At 47.5% G+C, this 18,472-nt stretch overlaps 1 protein-coding gene, 1 long non-coding RNA gene and 2 other non-coding genes across 17 annotated transcripts in view; 2 read left to right on the plus strand and 2 right to left on the minus strand.

Moving 5' to 3' along the window:
* Positions 1-549: 549 nt before the first annotated feature.
* Positions 550-8,912, minus strand: LOC102553043 (uncharacterized). The gene is made up of 2 exons (XR_350841.5): positions 1,772-8,912; positions 550-1,252 (listed from the first exon to the last, which is right to left on the minus strand). It is a non-coding gene; the product is annotated as an uncharacterized LOC102553043 (long non-coding RNA).
* Positions 1,489-1,606, plus strand: Mir3574 (microRNA 3574). Its single transcript, NR_037366.1, has one exon. It is a non-coding gene; the product is annotated as a microRNA 3574 (primary transcript).
* Mir210 (microRNA 210) lies at positions 1,495-1,604 on the minus strand. The gene has a single exon (NR_031923.1). It is a non-coding gene; the product is annotated as a microRNA 210 (primary transcript).
* Phrf1 (PHD and ring finger domains 1) overlaps positions 8,836-18,472 on the plus strand; it is a 33,215-nt gene continuing 23,578 nt past the window's right edge. For 5 of the 14 annotated variants that reach the window (XM_006230510.5, XM_006230515.5, XM_006230514.5 and 2 more), the window contains exons 1-4: positions 9,111-9,236; positions 11,669-11,784; positions 12,826-12,948; positions 17,320-17,525. In XM_006230510.5, the coding sequence (XP_006230572.1) occupies positions 11,691-11,784; positions 12,826-12,948; positions 17,320-17,525 (423 nt within the window). In that variant the 5' untranslated portion in view covers positions 9,111-9,236; positions 11,669-11,690. Of the gene's footprint in view, positions 8,895-9,110; positions 9,237-9,363; positions 9,497-11,668; positions 11,785-12,825; positions 12,949-17,319; positions 17,526-18,472 lie in introns of those variants that run through there. The other 9 variants (XM_006230513.5, XM_063280804.1, XM_006230517.5 and 6 more) reach the window with 7 other exon arrangements.

Raw genomic sequence — 18,472 nt, forward strand, 5'->3', positions numbered from 1 at the left:
GTCAAGCAAAAGGTCACACAGAGTGGATCATAGAGTGCAAAAGCTACTAGGGTGTCCCTGATGTTCCCATCAGGATCTGAGGAACCTGATCCCCCTCCTGAAGCCCTAGCCACATGCAGGAGAGTTGAATAGACTTCTTGGCACTGATTCTAAGCCCATCATGGTTCATCTCCCCAAGCTAAACGCAGACTAGTGGATGCAGTACCCAGAGGCCACCCCACATAGGGAGCTAGGCAGGGCTAAGCTGTATCCTCATTGAGTCTGTCACACGTTGCCTAGCAAACACCTTGCTCCGTCTGTCCTTGAAAAGTGCTTGTTTCTCCTGAGGCCCCTGCCAAGGCCAGGTCCAGCCTGTCATATGCTGTTCCTCGTGGCACTGAAGAATCTTCCAAGCCCTCTTCTTCAGGTGGCCACTATGCTTTGAGGGGAAAGGCTGGTAGAGCTCTGCTCCTCTGTGGCTGTTTTCAAGTGGACAGACTCCCATACTCCAAACAGTGGCTAGACCGCTTTGAACCCCAACGCAAACCTTTGAATTAATGAAAAGTTTACTTTGCAATTTTGTAACTTTACTTTGGAAACAATGGTGTGATGTATGCTGAAGCAAAGAACAGACAAGCTGCCCACAAATGTCTGGTCCCTGGCAGGGCAGGACCTGGCGGAATGATGTAAGGACCTTACCAGCTGTCAGTGTGAGGTAGCCTTGTCTAGGCAATCCAGCCAGAGGTCAGGGCCAGGCTCTGCTAGGCTCCCACCTAGTCTCAGTGGCCTTGTTGTTTTTTAGCAAAGAAGTAAAAAAAAACCCTAGTTCAGAGGATCTCTCCAGCAAGTAGCTCACCAACAACAGTCAGCTTCACAGTTTCTCCACCCAGAGGCTCCATAACCCTCCCCATCTGCAGAGCACTCTCAGTTTGATGCCAATGTCAGTCTAGAAACTAAACCTCCATCTTCAGGGACTGGACTGGCTACAGATGTCCTGGACTATAGCTTCCCTGGATAACCTTTTCCACTTTCAGGTGGACAGGAAAGGCCTGTCCCAGGAGCCTGTGAGATCCATGGTACTGACGCCCTCACTGAAAGTGGCAGAAACAGGCAGAAACATTCAAGCTGCCACTGTCTTCCTGGAGTTGGCCCTCAGGAGGTGGGTCCTGTAGGCTCTGGTTCTGTTGGCTGAGGCTCACATCTGTGCCTGCCCAGAGTTTCTGGGCTTGATGACTTCGACAGTGGCTCTTCTTGGGACTGCACAACCTGGAACCTTAATACACATAAGAAGAAAGTTCCCTCCAAGAAGGTGTCTGGCCCACGCTCAATCCTACAAGGTGCAGGGCACAGAAGCCCCCAGCTCAACCTGTCTCAGCTGGGCTCCCACAGGCAGGCCTGTCTGTAGGTACAGTTTTCTAGTGGCCCACTACCCTGTCTCTCTGAACCAGGTGCCCTTCCTCTGCCCCAGAGTGGCCTCCTGCCTGCCGCCCAGACTCGGGTCACTGAAGGGCCAGGGGTTCGCGCTGCCCAGGGACAGATCAGCCGCTGTCACACGCACAGTGGGTCCGGAGCAACGCAGTGTGCTGTGGGCAGTGGCTGTCCTGAGCCTGGAGGGACTGCCCCGGTGGGTGGGCAAGTAGAGGGTCCCCTTCTTCGCCCCTCGCCTTCATCACCTCTAACTTGGGCAACAGAGCCACTCCTCTCTTGTCCCGCCCAATCCCCATGTCCCCTTGAGAAAGGCAGCCTCGAAGGTGCTCCCCCATCCGCCAACCTTGTAACCCTTCTATTTCACCTGCGACCCCGGCGCAGGGCCATAGCCAGCTCTTGGATCAACTTCAGTGGCGGCAGTGGCCACACTCACACCCAAGGCGGGCCCCAATTGGGTCCGGTTACCCCGCCCCATATGCAAATAACCTATCTTGCAGCCAATAGCCGGTCTAGTAGGGCCCACCCTGCAGGGCTGCAGCCAGTGAACACGAGGGGGAGGCATCACACCCCGCCCGCCGCCGAGCAACCCTTCGCGGGCGAGGCCGGCGCGTTCTTTTCTGCACGTCGGCTTGGGGAGGGGCTGCCACCTGCTGGGCGGGGCCTGCAGGGCGGCCTCGCTGGACAGTGTCTCCCTGTGATTGGGCGTTGGTACAATCCAAGGCATGTCCTTCCCTCGAGCGGTGGTACGGCCCAGGCTTTCTGCATTTGGGTTGAGTTGGCTCTGGTCCCTGATAGTGGGATGCTTCACCGGGGCAGCGCAATGAGACAGCTGGGCAAGGGAGGCCCTTTGAGGCAAAGAAGCAACAGCCCCGCCTCCCAGACTGAAGTTTAGGCGGGTCAGTTATTCCCCTACCCAGTCGAAGAACTGCTCCTCTTCGGGAACTCACAACTCTCCAGGCGCACGTATTCCTGGCAATGGCCCAGGGGTGGCCTGGAAGGCCAGGGACACCGTGCCCTCGGGAGGCACGTACGCCTCTGCCTTTCTCCAGACCCTGTAGATCCTGAAAGATATGTGTCCATCTGGCTGTGAGAAGGGGTTCTGTCTCTGACTTGCCTGGAGCTCTTAGGGGTTTGGCCTCGGGGACTCCCTTCTCTACGGTGAGATTTGCCTTTGTCGCTCCACTCCGTGTAAGCGATCTATTCTTGGAGGGAGAGTCCCGTTGAGCGCTGGGCTCTCAAAGGGCTTGCCCCTGTCTTTTGAGAAATAGACCAAAGTTCCAAGGTCATTTATTGGACTCCTAGGAGGAGAGCCAAAGCAGTGCGATGGAGGTGCAGCCAGAAGAGACCTCCTTCCCTACACACTTCCATCACCCCAGGTTGTTCCTGTGGAGAAAACATAGGGCATTTAGCTCTCAATCACTCAATAAGATGCAGCAGCTGCGGGGCTGGAGAGATGGCTCAGTGGTTAAGAGCACTGACTTCCAAAAGTCCTGAGTTCAATTCCCAGCAACCACATGGTGGCTCACAACCATCTGTAATGGGATCTGATGTCCTCTTCTGGTATGTCTGAAGACAGCTACAATGTACTCACATGCACAAAATAAATAAATCTTAAAAAAAAAAAAATGCATCAGCTGCTCTCTTGCTTCTGAGGCAGAGGTCATCTTTCCCCTTTCCTGTCTACCTCAACTAGTCTTTCACACCGTCCTCAGAGATGTCCTCCTAGGGAAACAATCTTTCCTTGCTCCAAGCAACTCCAAAGGTCACCTTTGTCTAGCACAGATATTGGTCTGTGGCTTAGGGGCCAGCCTCCTCAGATTAGCCTCCTGACCCTCAATTCTTTCCCCTGCTTTTGTCCTCCCTGTTTCTTTGGCCTTCATATGTCCTGAATCTTATAAAGTCTGGGCTGGAGTCAGCCAGATGTCAGACACACAGCCTAGGCAGCTAAGTACTGAGGCCTTACTAAGGATGTATCTGACCTAGCCCAGACCTGACTTGGAGCCAGAGGATAAATTCATATGCAGAATGTTTGGTGTTGTGGCCATCTAGGGACACAGAGAAGCCAGGAGCTGACTCAGTTTCCACAGAGGGTCAGAAATTGAAGAATCAAGTTAGATGTCCTGATGGACCCCTGTTAGAACAGCAGAGAGATTATACCCCTATAACCTTGATTAGAGGCAGGAACAGGATATGATGCAAATTTCAGGCCAACCTTCTGAGAGAGAGACAGAGAACAAAAGACAAAGGCTTTGATTATGTGGATCCTGAAGGAACTTCAAGGAATTATTGGGAATCCTGAGAAGATTCACATCTTGAGGGTAAGGCCTAGGTTCAGAGGAAAGATGTCAGGGATTAGGGAGAGATAGGGAGAAGCTTAGTTCCTTCCTGCCTTGGCCAGAATGTTTTTCCCACCTGTCCCTCAGAACTTCCCATCTGAAGTATAGTCCTTATCGTCTTTATCGTCCTGTGTGGTGGATATATGGTACTGTACAAAATATTTGTTCAAATCCTATTGTGGACTTTAATTGTGACTTTGCAAAAGAAACATGGGTGGGGGAGTCTTTGCGATGGTTAAGATAAAAAATTTTCCCCCTTATTATTTTTAGACATTTCATTGTACCTGACTGGCCTAGAACTCACCATGTAGACTAGCTGTCTTTAAATTCACAAAGATCCACTTGTCTTTGTCACCCAAGTGCCAGAATTAAAAGTGTATAGCTGGGGCTGAAGGGATCAGTTGATTTACTTCTCTTCAGAGGACCTGGATTTAATTCTCGGCACTGACCAAGTGGCTCAGAATTATGACTCTAATTTTAGGGGATTCAGTTCACTCTTCTGGCTTCTGTGGGGATCCGGCACATATATGATACACAGATTAACTTGAAGGCAAGCACACACACACACACACACACACACACACACACACACACACACACACATTTATACTCCAGCATGCAAGACTGAGAATGGATATTTGAAATCATTATGAATTAACTGGCAGGCCCTAAATCCAATGACAGTGTCCTAATAAATGGCTATACAGAGAACACAGGCACAGAAAAACGTTCACAAGGAAATATAATACTGGGCTGGAGAGATGGCTCAGTGGTTAAGTGTACTGACTGCTCTTCTAGAGGTCCTGAGTTCAGGGGTTGGGGATTTAGCTCAGTGGTAGAGCACTTGCCTAGCAAGCGCAAGGCCCTGGGTTCAGTCCCCAGTTCTGGAAAAAAAAAAAAAAGAAAAAAAAATTAAGGTAGAGGTCCTGAGTTCAATTCCCAGCAACCACATGGTGGCTCACAACCATCTGTAATGAGATCTGATGTCCTCTTCTGGTGTGTCTCAAGACAGCAACAGTGTACTTATATATAATAAATAAATCTTTAAAAAAAAAAAAGGAACTAAAATGCCGCTAAAGTCAAGGGCAGCCTGGAGCCCCCAGCTGAGAAAGACAGGAAATACTCTTCCATATCTAGGTAGAAAGCATGACCTTGTTGGCCTGGCTTAACTAATTCTGACCTCTGGTGCCCAGAACTACGAAAGGATAAATTCTGTTCCATTAAGCTACCCAATTTGTAGACAAAGTACACAACTGCCTTGCCTTAACTCCTTGTTCACTTCTACCCTTGCTTCAGCTTCCTTTGGAAATCCTGTGGGTCAGCATTCTTCTTCTCCTGTTTTTTATTTTTTGTTTTTTGTTTCCCTCCACTTTGGTTTTATGAGACAGGGTTTCTCTGTGTAACAGCTCCACCTGTTCTGGAACTATCATTGTAGACCAGGCTGGCCTGGAAACTCAAAGAGATCTGCCTGCCTCTGACTCCTGAGTGCTGGGATTAAAGGTGTGATCTACCACTATTTGGCGCTGTTGGGCATTCTTATTGCTAGGTATCAGGTAGGGCAGAAAAGCTTACTGTTCAGATGACAGGGGAAGGAGCTAAATCCTCTGGAAGAGGCTGGATAGAATAGAGGGAACACACAGCTTAATTAATTACACACTTCAATACATGTCAAGAACACATATGTCATTTCTATGTCTATCTTTTCATGCATGCATTAGGACCAGTGAGTGCCAGCATACATTAGGAATCCAGTAGGCACCTCCTGGTGCAGGCCTATGTGAGCAGGTCGTATTCCTATGTGCACACTAGCAGGAATACGTAAGAAATGACCAGTAGGCAACACCATTAGCATGCATGAGTCATAGCATTGATGTGAGGGTGGGGTATACACAATAGAGACTGTGCTGGTCATCAGTGTGTGTGGGGAGAGGTGAGGAGTTGTTTTATATCACCAGGGTTTTTTGTTTTGGGGGAGAGTACATCAGCTGGTGGGATAAGTGTCTATGTTCTCAAGGGGTACTACTGCTAGACATGATTGGTCCATACCTGTGTCACTTGCACTTTACAGGTAGAGGCAGAAGGATTGGGAGTTTAAGGCTATCCTTGGCTACACGGCATGTTTAAGGGCAGCTTGGATTACAAGAGACCCTATGTCAAAAAAAAATGTACCACCTATGCTAGGTTTGGCCTGGTTTGGCAATGGACAACTCCTTGGCACCTTCCCTCCCACGCTTGATAAGCGTGGGTTGACATGGCTGTAGAAGTTGTGTATGGCTCAGAGATGCTGAGGAAGAATTCTTCATGTGTCACTGTGGCTGCATTTGTTTATTATTATATACGTTTCTCTTTTTCCGCAGCTTCTTCCCGCAATAAAGGCAGCTGCAGGGGAAGGTAGGTAAAAGGGTCTGGCTTTTGTCTACGGGGGCTTCAGGAGCTTTACGGGCAGCTAGTCTTTCTCCTTTCCAGAAGATTCAGTGGGTGCTTACAAGTGCTCCCCTATCTGATGATCTCCACCAGGTAGGCAATGTTTGTGCAGACAAACCAATATATGTAGAGATCCAAGCTGGGAGGGAAGAGGAGGCATTTGTTTCAGGTCCCACCCCCTTTTTATCATGCTGAACCCAAAATGAAGCTTTCTCCCTGTATTTACCCAACCAGTATCTACAGTGGCCTCTACAGCAAGCATGGTCAACATCCATCCCTATCGTACAGCAAAGGACACCAAGACACAAAAGGATGAGAAACTCACCTACACACCTGAGGGTCAAAAAGTACCTGAATCCAAAGCCTCCTCCGTCCAGATGCAACTGGATGGCCCACAGGAAGGAGAGGGCAGGATGTGTTCCAAGAGAACTGTCTCTGACACCATCCTTTTTTTCTGTACATCCAAGCAGTAGCAATATTTTAAGAAGTATTTTTAGTTTTGTGTTTGTATGTGGGTATAGAAACAAGAGCAGGTGCCCTCAGAGGCCAGAGGCTTTGAATCTCTCGGAGCTGGAGTTGAAGAAGGTTGTGAGCCACCATGTGGGTGCTGGGGATTGAACTCTGGTTCTCTGGAAAAGCAGCAACCACCTCTCTAGACCCACTATTAGGAATATTGTTATTTCCCCTTTAAAAAAAAAAAAAAAAAAAGATTATGTATACTGAGTTCTGTCTGCATGTATGGCTTCAGGCCAGAAGAGGGCACCAGATGTCATTACAGATGGTAGTCTAGATGTGAGCCACCATGTGGTTGCTGGGAATTGAACTCAGGACCTCTGGAAGAGCAGTCAGTGCTCTTAACCTCTGAGCCATCTCTCCAGCCCACAATATTTCTTTTTAAACTTCCTTGAATTGCCTCTTCTTAGCTACCTACTTATCACTCCCTTCCCAGCAAATTTACCGCATAGTTACTATGCTGGCTTCACGTGTTCAACCTTCCTAGTTTCACTATGCTTCCTCCCGACACTCTTTGTGCCTTGGCAGGGCTGATACAGTCAGAGCCTCAGTAGCCTTAAGAGTCTCATGTAGTCTAGACTGTTTTGAATTCCCTGTGTAATCAAGGATGAACTTTTTTTTTAAGAAAAGACTGTATTTATTTATTTATTTATTTATTTAATGTATGTGAGTTCACTGTCTCTGTCTTCAGACACACCAGAGGAAGGCATCAGATCCCATGACAGATGGTTGTGAGCCACCATGTGGTTGCTGGGGATTGCACTCAGGACCTCTGGGAGAGCAGTCAGGGCTCTTAACTGCTGAGCCATCCTCTGTAGCCTAAGGCTGACCTTCTATATAATCTTGCCTGTATTTCCAAATCTAGTTTATTCTGTGCTGGAGATGAGTTCATGGCTCTGGGCTACCCAAGCACCATCCTAGCCATCTCCGTTGCTCCCAAGTCTTTTTTTTTTTTCTTTCGTAGCCTGGGATGTCCTGGAACTTACTATGTGTACCAGGCTAGCCTAACTCACAGAGGTTCACCTGTCTCGTCCTGAGATTAAAGGCTGTGCCACCATGTCCAGCCCCAGATCCCTTCCTGATGCATGTGCTTGCTTCTCCTTTCCTTGTTTTCTTCAGCCCCTCACCCCTGGGTTTCTTTGCAGAATCTCTGAACTGTTTAACACTGAAAATCTCAGGTTCTAATGCTGGTCCCTACCACCACCACATTTTATCTCCAAGGCAGCCTTTTGTCCTTCTGCTCTCTGGGGATAACCGTAGCTTCTCCCTTCTAAGTAGACTCCTATCTTCTCACCTTCATATTTCTCTTTTCCCTCCTCCCTGCCCACTCACATCCACTTTCTCAGTAAATCAACAGTCTGTCTTCTATTCCTATCAAGATCATCTCTTCTGAGCCACAGTGTTCCCTTGACCACAAAATGGACAGTTGAGTTCAGTGAGCCAGTTTTGCCACCCATTCAGTACCTCAGTGCCCTCTGAGCCCCTCAGCCTCTAGGTCAGTCTCAGTTTTGTGGTCTGAATTTTCCCCTTCAGCTCTATGGTCCTCTTTAACACTTTTTTTTTAAATAAATCATTAAAGATTTAATTATTTATTATATATAAGTACACTGTAGCTATGTTCAGACACCAGAAGAGGACATCAGATCCTATTAGAGATGGTTGTGAGCCACCATGTGGTTGCTGGGATTTGAACTCAGGACTTCTGAAAGAGCAGTCAGTGCTTTTAACAGCTGAGCCATCTCTCCGGCCCTCCTTAATATTTTATTGACACTGGCCAGTCCTCTTGCATTACTACCCCTAATCCTACTATGCTTCATATTTTCTCCCCTCCCACCAGGGCTTTATACATGCTAGGCAAGAAAGGCGGCACCTCTAGTTCCATTCTATTAATTATCTATGCTATACAATTAAGCCCTTCACAGTGTTCACAATTTATAGTGCCTTCCCTCGCCGGGCTGAAGGGAACGGAGGAGACTGTATGTATGATTTACGTGCACACTCCTGGAAGGGAACCAGAAGCCCCAGGGTACATTCAGAAGCTTTCTTCTAGCGCTCCTGCAGCCTCTGGCTGGAGCTAAGTCCTGCCGCCAGGAGGCGGCGCTCACGGGAGGGCGGAACAGTTGTGGGCGGAGACGGTAGGGGGGCGTGGTCTTGGTGCGGCTCCCATTTATCCGGGCGGCGGACGGCGAGTCGGACTGTACCAACTGCACTGAGGTGAGAGCCACAGCCTGGTCTAGTGCACTGGTGAGAGCTCGGACAGCAATGCCCTGCTAGATACTGGTATCCTCTGACAGCACTCGTGGGTTAGTCAGTGTCCTGAGAGGAAGGGGGCATTCTAACTTCTCGACATCCTCCGCCGTGAGTTTTTCCCCGTTTTGGCCTTGGTAGTTTCCACCAACGGGCCGGGCGGAAAGTTCCGGAAGAGTGTGGGTACACTTCCGGGTCAGGGAGCGCGCGGCGGCGGTGGCGGCGGCGGCGGCTGACCGGCCTACTTGCGGTCGTGTTCGGACAGAGGCAGGATCGTCTAGGAGCGTCCGGGAGGCGCGAGGTTTCCGGGTACGTGCGGTAGCCGCTCCGGCCCGGTGTCCCAGTCGTGTCTGACCGCGCGGGCTACCTACGGTAGCCGGGCGCTTTGTCTAGGGCCTTCCGGGCGGGCTAGGCCTACGTCGCACTGGCTGTGGGTTGGTCCGGAGGACTGGGGGTGGCTGAGGCCTCGAGCCGAGCCCCGGGACGTCCTGCTGCGACCGGGAGGCCCATGGGCCTGGGGCCGGCCACTTGTCTGGTCGTGCGGAAACCTGGACTGGTGCATAAGAAAGGTGTGACCCCTAGCTACCTTCTTTTCTGTCCTGATGGCCATCGACCAGGCCAGCACCATCTGAGGTTGCCCAAATTGTGGTTGGTGTCGCGATTATCATATTCTTCAGTTCGAGGAGCTCTCATAGCATTCTCGAGTAGGCGCCGCTGTTGGGGCTTTACAGTCATAGTTCAGAGAGGCGAAGTCACTTGCCACTGTAACATCGCTGCAGAGTGGCAGAGCCAACATTGCTCTTTCCATGTCCTCTGTCTTGTGTTTGAGTCCAGTGTTGCTCTGTCGTGTCTTGAAAGGAGTACTCTGCAACAGAAAAAACAGTAACGTGTCTGGTGAATGTCATTTTGGCCGCTGGTTGGAAGCACAGTTGGAGTTTGAGATTGACTTGCAGCTCAGCATTCCTTCCTTCTCCCCAAAGACCACTCGATACTCATTCCTTTGGGAAGAATTGACGGCAACATGCCGCATCTCTCAGCACTGAGAGAAGCCACGACTTGTGATGAGGTTCACCGAGTTAGTTATAGCTCCTCTTTCCTGAAAACTGGGACCATGCTCTGTCACCCCATAGGAGCGAGGTCACTGTCATGAATGGGCCAAAGCTCTGTGTCTATCTCAGTCTGCTTTTTTAAATATCAGAGATGGTGTTTCAGCAGGAGTCTGTGGCCAGGACTCCTTTCCAACAAATTTACTGAGCATCAGGTAAGAGTAAGATAGTTTTTCAGAACTCTTGTCCCTTTACTGTGCCCAGGCAGGAGCAATGTGTGACAATTGACATTCCTTAAGTTATGATGCCCTCAGTGTTTAGAGAACATCAGCTCTTCTGCCTGGCCTTTGACCTCTTGGAGAAGGGTTACACTCTTTTCTGTGGCTTTGAGGGTAGCCTGTGTGTCCTTGAGGCTGATGGAGACAAGTAAGCTTGTACCGTAGGATCTAGGAGTGGGGCCCTTGATCTTGAGCCTGCCTTTAAGCTTTCTTTCTTTTTTTTTTTTTCTTTTTTTTTTCTTTTTTTTTTCTTTCCAAAGCGTTTATTACATCTTGAAGAGGAGAGGCCTTTAAGCTTTCTTATGTTGTCTTTTTCTGTTCTGTTTTGTTTTTCTCAGACTGTGGCCATTAGGCTTGGTGGGAAGCATATGGTATGCCACAGGATAGGCTAGTAAGTTCTTGAATGAATTTTCTGAGAAAGGTGCTTCCTCTGGAAGTAACTGGGAAAAGGTAAGTGGCACTGAGGAGTAAAGACTATGTATACGAATAGGTTCTTATTTGGGGAACCAGAGTCTGAGAGCTTGGTACAGAAGGAAGGTCATGTCCAGTGACATTTATGACCTTCCTCTCTTCTCCTCTCTTCTCTCCTCTCCTATCTCTTTTCTCCTCCTCCTCCTCCTCCTCCTCCTCCTCCTCCTCCCCCTCCTCCTCTTCTTCCTCCTCCTCTTCTTCCTCTTCTTCCTCCTTTACTTCCTCCTCCCCCCCCCTTTCATTTTTGAGGTGGGGTTTCTTTGTGTAGCCCTGGCTGTCCTGGCACTTGCTCTGTAGACTAGGCTGGCCAACAAGTCTTTTATACAGGTATTCCCAATTGCTTTTACAGTGACTTACGAATGAGGACTAGCAGGTGTCCCACAGCAGGAGAGGGAGGGACAGCCCACCATCTTCTGCTTTTCAGCTTGGGCCACAGGAATGCCATAGTCCCCAGGAACTTTATCTGCAGTTTATAATCTGATGGTAGCCAGGCAAGCAGAGGCTAATGGGCCAGCATTGGCCAAGAGTGACATGCCCACTTAGCGACAGCCAAGTGGGCAACTGAGCATTGGAGTCCTTGTGATGACTGGCTCTCAGGTGAAGAGTGCTGCTTTGTTTCAGCTCAGGTGTCTGCTTGGTTCATGTTTGATATTAGGACTCTTCAGGAATACTTGGGGAAAATAGTGCCTGAAAAATCAGGCATTCAGATTCTACTTTGCATATGGTTCTGAAAACCAGTCACTGTCTCTTATGAAGATATATTTTATATTTTGTATTTGTACATGTCTTTATGGCTAGGGTCCTGTATATTGTGTCTCACAGTTCAAATTCTACATGTGTGGCAGTGCTTAGGTCTCAAGGGAGGTTCCCTTTTGGGAATGGCACCTTTCAGGAGGCTCTCTGTAGCCAGGGGAGTTTGGAGTTATTTGGTTCTGATCTCTTTCAGAGGTGAACTCCAATGTGCAGCCATGGATGATGACAATTTGGATGAGCTTGTGGCTCACAGCCCTGGGCCAGATGGACCTCCACAAGTTGGCTCCTCAGAACTAGCCAGTGATGCTGGTAAGCACCCCCACTCCTACCCCCATCCCACTGCTGGCAGGATGTTTGCAAAGGAATAGCACTTATAGCACTTGGTACTTTCTCCAGGTTACTAGCTCCTCTTGGAAGCTTAAATGTCAGCTTTCACTTTCAACCTTAAAAAACTTAAGTTATAGAAGTATAGTACATTCATTCTTTTTTTTTTTCCTTTTTTTTTCTTTCTTTTTTTTCAGAGCTGGGAACCGAACCCAGGGCCTTGTGCTTGCTAGGCAAGCGCTCTACCACTGAGCTAAATCCCCAACTCCACATTCATTCTTTTTGTTTTGCTTTTTTTGTCTTGTGTTTGAGATGGTGTCTCACTGTGTGGTTCAGACTATTCTTGAACTTCTTGACTCGTGGTCAGCCCAATTCAACTTCTCAAATTGCGGTATTGCTGGTAGCTAAGTCTACAATCAAATGTCACTGTGTTTGGTCTTTTTGTGAGGAGGGAGTATTATGAATGGAACCGAAAGCCTTGTGCATACTTAGTAAGACTCTACTGTTGGGTTCTAGGTTTTGGAACAGGGTCTTTGTGGCATAGGCTGCCTTCTAACTGCAGACCTCTTGACTAAACTTGCAGACTGCAGAGATTGCATGGTTTTCATTTACTTGTTTTTGTTTTTGACTGGATTTCCTGTATCCCAGGATGGCTTTGTAACTTGCAGTGCAGCAGAGGATGCATCTGATCCTTTTGCCTCCACCTCTCAAAATGGTGGGATTATAGATGTTCACCACTATACCTAGCTTTGTATGGTGCTGGGGATATGAACCCAGGGCTTGATCATGCGAGGAATGCAGGTTCTACTAGCTGAGCTGTACTTCAAGCCACTTTGTCTTATTTTTAATGCTAGCAACATAAATACAGAGTAAGATGACTCGTTTCCCCCATTTTATGTCTAACCACACACACACGCACGCACACACCATGGTAGCTTGGTAGTATACCTGTATATTCTAGAGTGGTTTTGGCTCTCTGCTTTGACGCTGCCCTTTGGGGTCTGTGCTTTTCATCTTGTGATCTAGAAGAAAGCAGCAATGGCCACAGTGAAGACTCTGAAGATGATACAGGCAGTGAGCAGGATGATGACACAGATGGGGAGGAAACAGAGGGGCTGTCTGAAGAGGAAGACCCAGAAGATAGATCTGGTAAGATTGTAGGCATTTGAGCCAGTTACCTTGACTCTCTTAGTGAGGAGACAGCCTGTGTTAAAACATCCACAGCTGAGCGCGCTAGCTGTCACCTGCCACGGAACAACAACTGACTTCAGCTGGAGTTTTTAGTTTTTAAAGTTAATTTAGTGATACAATTCTGTGGGTATCTCTTTCTAAGAGAAAATAAAACGTCTTAAGAACATTGAGCAACATAAGCCATTTGAGAATGGGGAGACAGGAGCTCTAAGAGGATGAGCAGGGATTCTTGGTGGCCTCTCTTCATTTCACAAGGGCCAACTGCTAGCATCACCCAGGTGCAAGACAGCTTAGCAGACCTTACTTACGAGGCATGTGGCATGGGACCTCTTTTAGGACAAAGGTTGTTAGTCCTATCTTATAGCTTGTTCTTTGCTTATTCAACCAGCTCATTGTGGGTATTATTAAAGTCCTGGCTTCTGTGCACTAGAGAAAGTTTGTTTATTTATTTATTTATTTATTTATTTATTTATTTATTTATTTATTTTTGGAGCTGGGGACCGAACTCAGGGCCTTGCGCTTCCTAGGCAAGCGCTCTACCACTGAGCTAAATCCCCAACCCCCTGGAGAAAGTTTATAACTTGGAACTCATGCAAAGAATAGTGCTTGAATGACATACCTCTACTCTGGAAAACCTTCATGGCCACCCTAGCCTATGGGCAGTCTATGAGGGTTCTTTGTATTGTCTTGGCCCCACCCACCTATTGCTACCTTTCTTACCTGTCTTAGGGTTTCTGTTGATGTGATAAAACATGACCACAAGCAACTTGGGGAGGAAAGAGTTTATTTCATCTCCCCGCTTGTGGTCCATTGTCTAAGGTAGAAGCTTAGAATTCTCAAGGCAGGAAGTGATGCAAAGGACATGAAGGAGTGTTGCATACCGGCTTGCTCCTTCGATTTGTTCAGTCTATTTTCTTAGAGCACCCTCCACATCCAGCCCAGGGCGTCACTGCTGACAGTGAGCCTAGCCCTTCCACAATGCAATAATAACTGAAAATGCTCTACAGGCTTATCCACGAAACTGTCTGGTGCAGGCATTTTCTCAATTGAAGTTCTTTCTTCCCAAATGAGTCTAGCTTGTATTAAATTGACATTAAAATTGGACTGAGGCTTCTATTAACTTCAGGTCTCCTTCTGGTGGCAGGCTCAAAGCACCTACTTATACATAAATTTCATTATACCCTTTGGTTGTTGATGAGAATGTTCTAGAGAAGTGACTCTTCCCTTATCATTGGGACAGTACTCATCATGAAGGAGTAGAACTGACTGTGAGTTAAGTAACCTTGTATTGATAATGAGTGCCCAGTTTTCCAAAGCTAGCTAGCCTTGAATTCACTCCATAACCAAACCTCAAATTCCTGGCAATCTAGACTAGAGAGATGGCTTGGATGTTTTTTTTTTTTGTTTTTTGGTTTTTTTTCCTTCGGAGCTGGGGACCGAACCCAGGGCGGTGGCTTGGATGTTAAGAGCACTGTCTACTCTTTCCAAGGTCCTGAGTTGGTGGTTCATAAACAGTCAGTTCTACTCCTTCATGAAACCTAGTGCTCTATTCTGACTTGTAGGCATATATGTAGGCAGAATGCTATATACATAATAAATAAATACTTTTTTTTTTAAAGATTTATTTATTTTATGCATGTGAGTACACTGTCACTGTCTGTCCTCAGACGCACCAGAAGAGGGCATCAGATCCCCTTACAGATGGTTATGAGCCACCATGTGGTTGCTGGGAATTGAATGCAGGACCTCTGACTGCTGAGCCAACTTTCCAGCCCTCGAGCCAGTGTCTTAAGGCATGAGCGAGTAGCCAGCATCTGGTTCAGTAGATACCAAGGAGAATCACTCAAGGGTCCTGGGTTCCTTCTTATAGGAAACGTCTTTTCACTCTTTGGTTTTCCCACCCTATATCCTGCTACTAAGGTGTGCCTGCTTTTGCTGCTGCTGGTGTGTTCCTGTGTTCCCCAATGTGTAGAGTATTAATCTCTTAATATCCTACTCTGAGAACTAATGCTCAGCACCCAGGTCTCTACTCAGTGTCCGTTATTATTGCATTCATAGATTGTTTAGAGCCTTCCACAGTTCCTCTGCAGTTCTCTATTCTGCTCATCAATCCTGTCTCCTTTCAGAATGGACACAATTTGAGGCCTGGTGTTCTTGGAGACTCTGCCTTTAGATACACCTGGTCTCTAGGCTAGCCACCTACTGCCCTGTTGGTACTAGCGCTTGTTAGCACCTCCCGTGGGTATTGTCTCAGTTACTTCTGTTTCTGTGATGAGACACCATGACCCAGGCAATTTATAGAAGAGTTTATTTGAGGCTTCAGTTCAGAGGGTCAGAGTTTGTGACCATCAAGGTGGGGAGCAGTAGGCAGGCAGTCTGTCACTGGAGCAGTAGCTGAGAGCTCACATCTGGAAATACAACTATGAGGCAGAGACACCAACTGGGTAATGGTGTTTTGAAACTTCAAAAGTTCTCTCTCAGTGACATACCTCTTCCAATGAGGCCACACCTCCTAATCCTTCCCACACAATTTCACCCACTGAGGAACAATATTCAAATACAAAGAGCTGTCATTCTTGGGGTTGGGGATTTGGCTCAGTGGTAGAGCGCTTGCCTAGCAAGCGCAAGGCCCTGGGTTCAGTCCCCAGCTCCAAAAAAAAAAGCTGTCATTCTCTTTCAGCCACAGCATATTTTAAGGACATTATTTGGCAAGCCAAATGAGAGTTCAGTGAGGGAAACTGCTGGGGTCCTTTTTTCTACCTTCAAGTCAGGTGTGGCTGTTCTCAGCATCCAGCGCATTGCTCTGTAGGCACTATGGAAATTAGGCAAAACAAGATGGCCAGGTCCCTACCTTCAGATTGCAGGGGAGAAGCAGATCCATCTCTTCTCTTTGACTCTGCTACCATGAGCCTCAGCTCGCAGGGGAAAGCTAGAGTTAGTTGTCATTCTGCTATGGAAGCTCCGTTTTCTAGCCGATTGTTAACAGCCATTCTTAGCTACTATGTTATCACACTCCCTTTGAAGTGGGTATAGCTGTTTGTGTCCTTCAGTGCCAGCACGAGCAGCCCCTGTGCTTTGCAAGTGCTCACCTGTGTAGAGGCAGAAGGATCAGGGAGTTCAGGGTCATCTTCATCTACGTAGCCAGCTTGGACTACGTGAAACCTTGTCTCAAAACAAAACAAAACAAACAAAAACAAACAAAAAAAAAAAACACAAGGAGCTGGCACGATTGCCAAGTGAATGACGGTGTTTGCCACCAAGCCTGACAGCCTGAGCTCAGTTCCTGAAATTCGTATGGTAAAAGAGAGAAACAGTTTCCATGGTTTACCCTCTTCTGCCCAATAATTAAACAGATGGTTGGTTGGTTGGTTGGTTGGTTGGTTGGTTGGTTGGTGGTTGATTGGTTTGGTTTGGTTTTTAAAAATCCTTTAAAAAGAGCTTATGTGGTAGGATTGATCAACCAGGGATAGTTCCGCTTTATGGGTTGGCAGCAAGGCTCTGGAGAAGGGCAGCCTAGCACCTTTGTTAGTCCTACTCACAAAGAATCAAATTCTGAGCCCCAGTACGATCTGCTTTTCTGGTCCCTGTGTTAGGTGTTTAGTAGTTCATAGGAGCTTGTTTGCTAAATGCATCTTCATGTTTTCCTTCTGACCCAGCCCCTGCTTCATACTGCCGAGATTGACCAGATCTTTTATAGTCACTAATCCAGTTAGGATCTTCTGTCTGTATTCCACTAGGAAGGAAGAGATGCCCAAGAAGAAGGTCTTATCTAATAGCATATATTTGTCGTCATTGTGTTGAAAGACTTGTGCAGCTATGCAAGGGTTGTCCTAAGTGGGCATTCTTAGGGGTGTAATCATTATTTTGTCCTGTGTATCCTCCACGCCCTCAGAGCTGAAGACTGAACCTGGGGCTTTAGACTTCTAAGTAAGTGCTCCCCATCATGGAGCTGAATCCCTAACCCATGGTAGTTTAGTTGTTAGTTCCATCTTCTCTGCAGCCTGTGGTAGCTCTTGAACCCTAACTTCTCGGATGTTATCTCACAGACTCAGGTGAGAGGAGCTAGTGTAGTCACTTAGCCAAGCATCCCTGTCCTCTTAGCTCTGGGCAGCTATGGACAGAGAGGCTTCAGGTAAGGGGCTTGGTTCCTCAGAATGGGTATTGTGTGAGTATGCCTTTGCGGGTAGGTAGGAAGGCATATTTCAAGAGGAGCTGGGATTCTGGCTAGAGGCAAGTGTCCTGAGTGTACTTGGCTCTGCTTGAGGCCAGTCCTTGAGCACGCACTTGTTTCTATAGTTACTAAAAGCATAACATTTCCATTTACCCAAGGTTCTGAAGATTCAGAAGATGGAATAGAAGTGCCAACAGCAGCAGTGGAGACTCAAAGGAAGCTTGAAGCTAGCAGTACACCCAATTCTGATGACGATGCAGAGAGCTGCCCCATTTGCCTCAATGCATTTAGAGACCAGGCTGTGGGCACCCCAGAGACCTGTGCCCATTATTTCTGCCTGGACTGCATCATTGAATGGTCCAGGGTGAGTTGGCTTTTTACTGGGCTACTCTTACCCTTTGTAACTAGGCCTTCTCTGCAGCAAAGCTGAACACAGGGCTGAGCCCAATTTGCTCAGCACTGTGGGGATGTGTCTGTGGGTGACAGGGCTTCAGAGAGGATGGCTCTGGCTTTTCTGAGGATCAGGACATAAATTCTGAGAGAACTTCACATAGTAAGTGTGAAACGGCCTCTGTAGATACTGAAATGGTATAAGTGTGATTACTCAGTCTGATGGCAAGATGATGTGTGTACAGGTATGTGGTGTGTGCCTGTGTTTACATGTAGAGGCTAAAGGATGTCGGGTATCCTGCTCTGTCAGTTTCCACATTATTCCTTTGAGACGGGATCTTTTACTGAAGCTACAGCTAGATTGGCAGCCGGTAAACCCAAGCAGTTCTCTCATTCTCTGTGGTATTAGCATTAAGAGATGCAGGTATAATCTTACCCAGGTTTTTATGTGGCCGTTGAGATCTGAGCTTGGATTCTTGTGCTTGCATAACATATCCTCTTATCCATTGAGCCAACCCCTTCCTTAAGAGAAAAAAAGTCAAATAAGAGGTTTTATTGCCTGCTTTTCTGACTGTCCCCAATGATGCTGGTAGTGTGGTGACAGATCCCAGCAATGTTATCAGGGTTATGCCTCTGATACTCCATTCCTTCTCCCCAAGTAGCTTCAAAGCGTCTCTGTGGTTCACTGTAAGTGGTATGCAGATGGCAAATGCCTTTCTTGTGCCCACAGTTCTGTCAGCGTAGTTTATTGTGTCAAACTTCTTTTTTCTCTTGTGAGTCTCACTGATTAGATTCAGATTAAGTTATTTCATTCTTTAAATTGAACAGCAAGAGGTTGGATGTGATGACACATGCCTATAATCCCAGCATTTAGGAGGGAAAGACAAGTAGTGGGTCTGAGTTCAAGATCAGCCTGGTCTA

This window comes from Rattus norvegicus, chromosome 1 (assembly GCF_036323735.1).
Source record: "Rattus norvegicus strain BN/NHsdMcwi chromosome 1, GRCr8, whole genome shotgun sequence".
Lineage (NCBI taxonomy): Eukaryota > Metazoa > Chordata > Mammalia > Rodentia > Muridae > Rattus > Rattus norvegicus.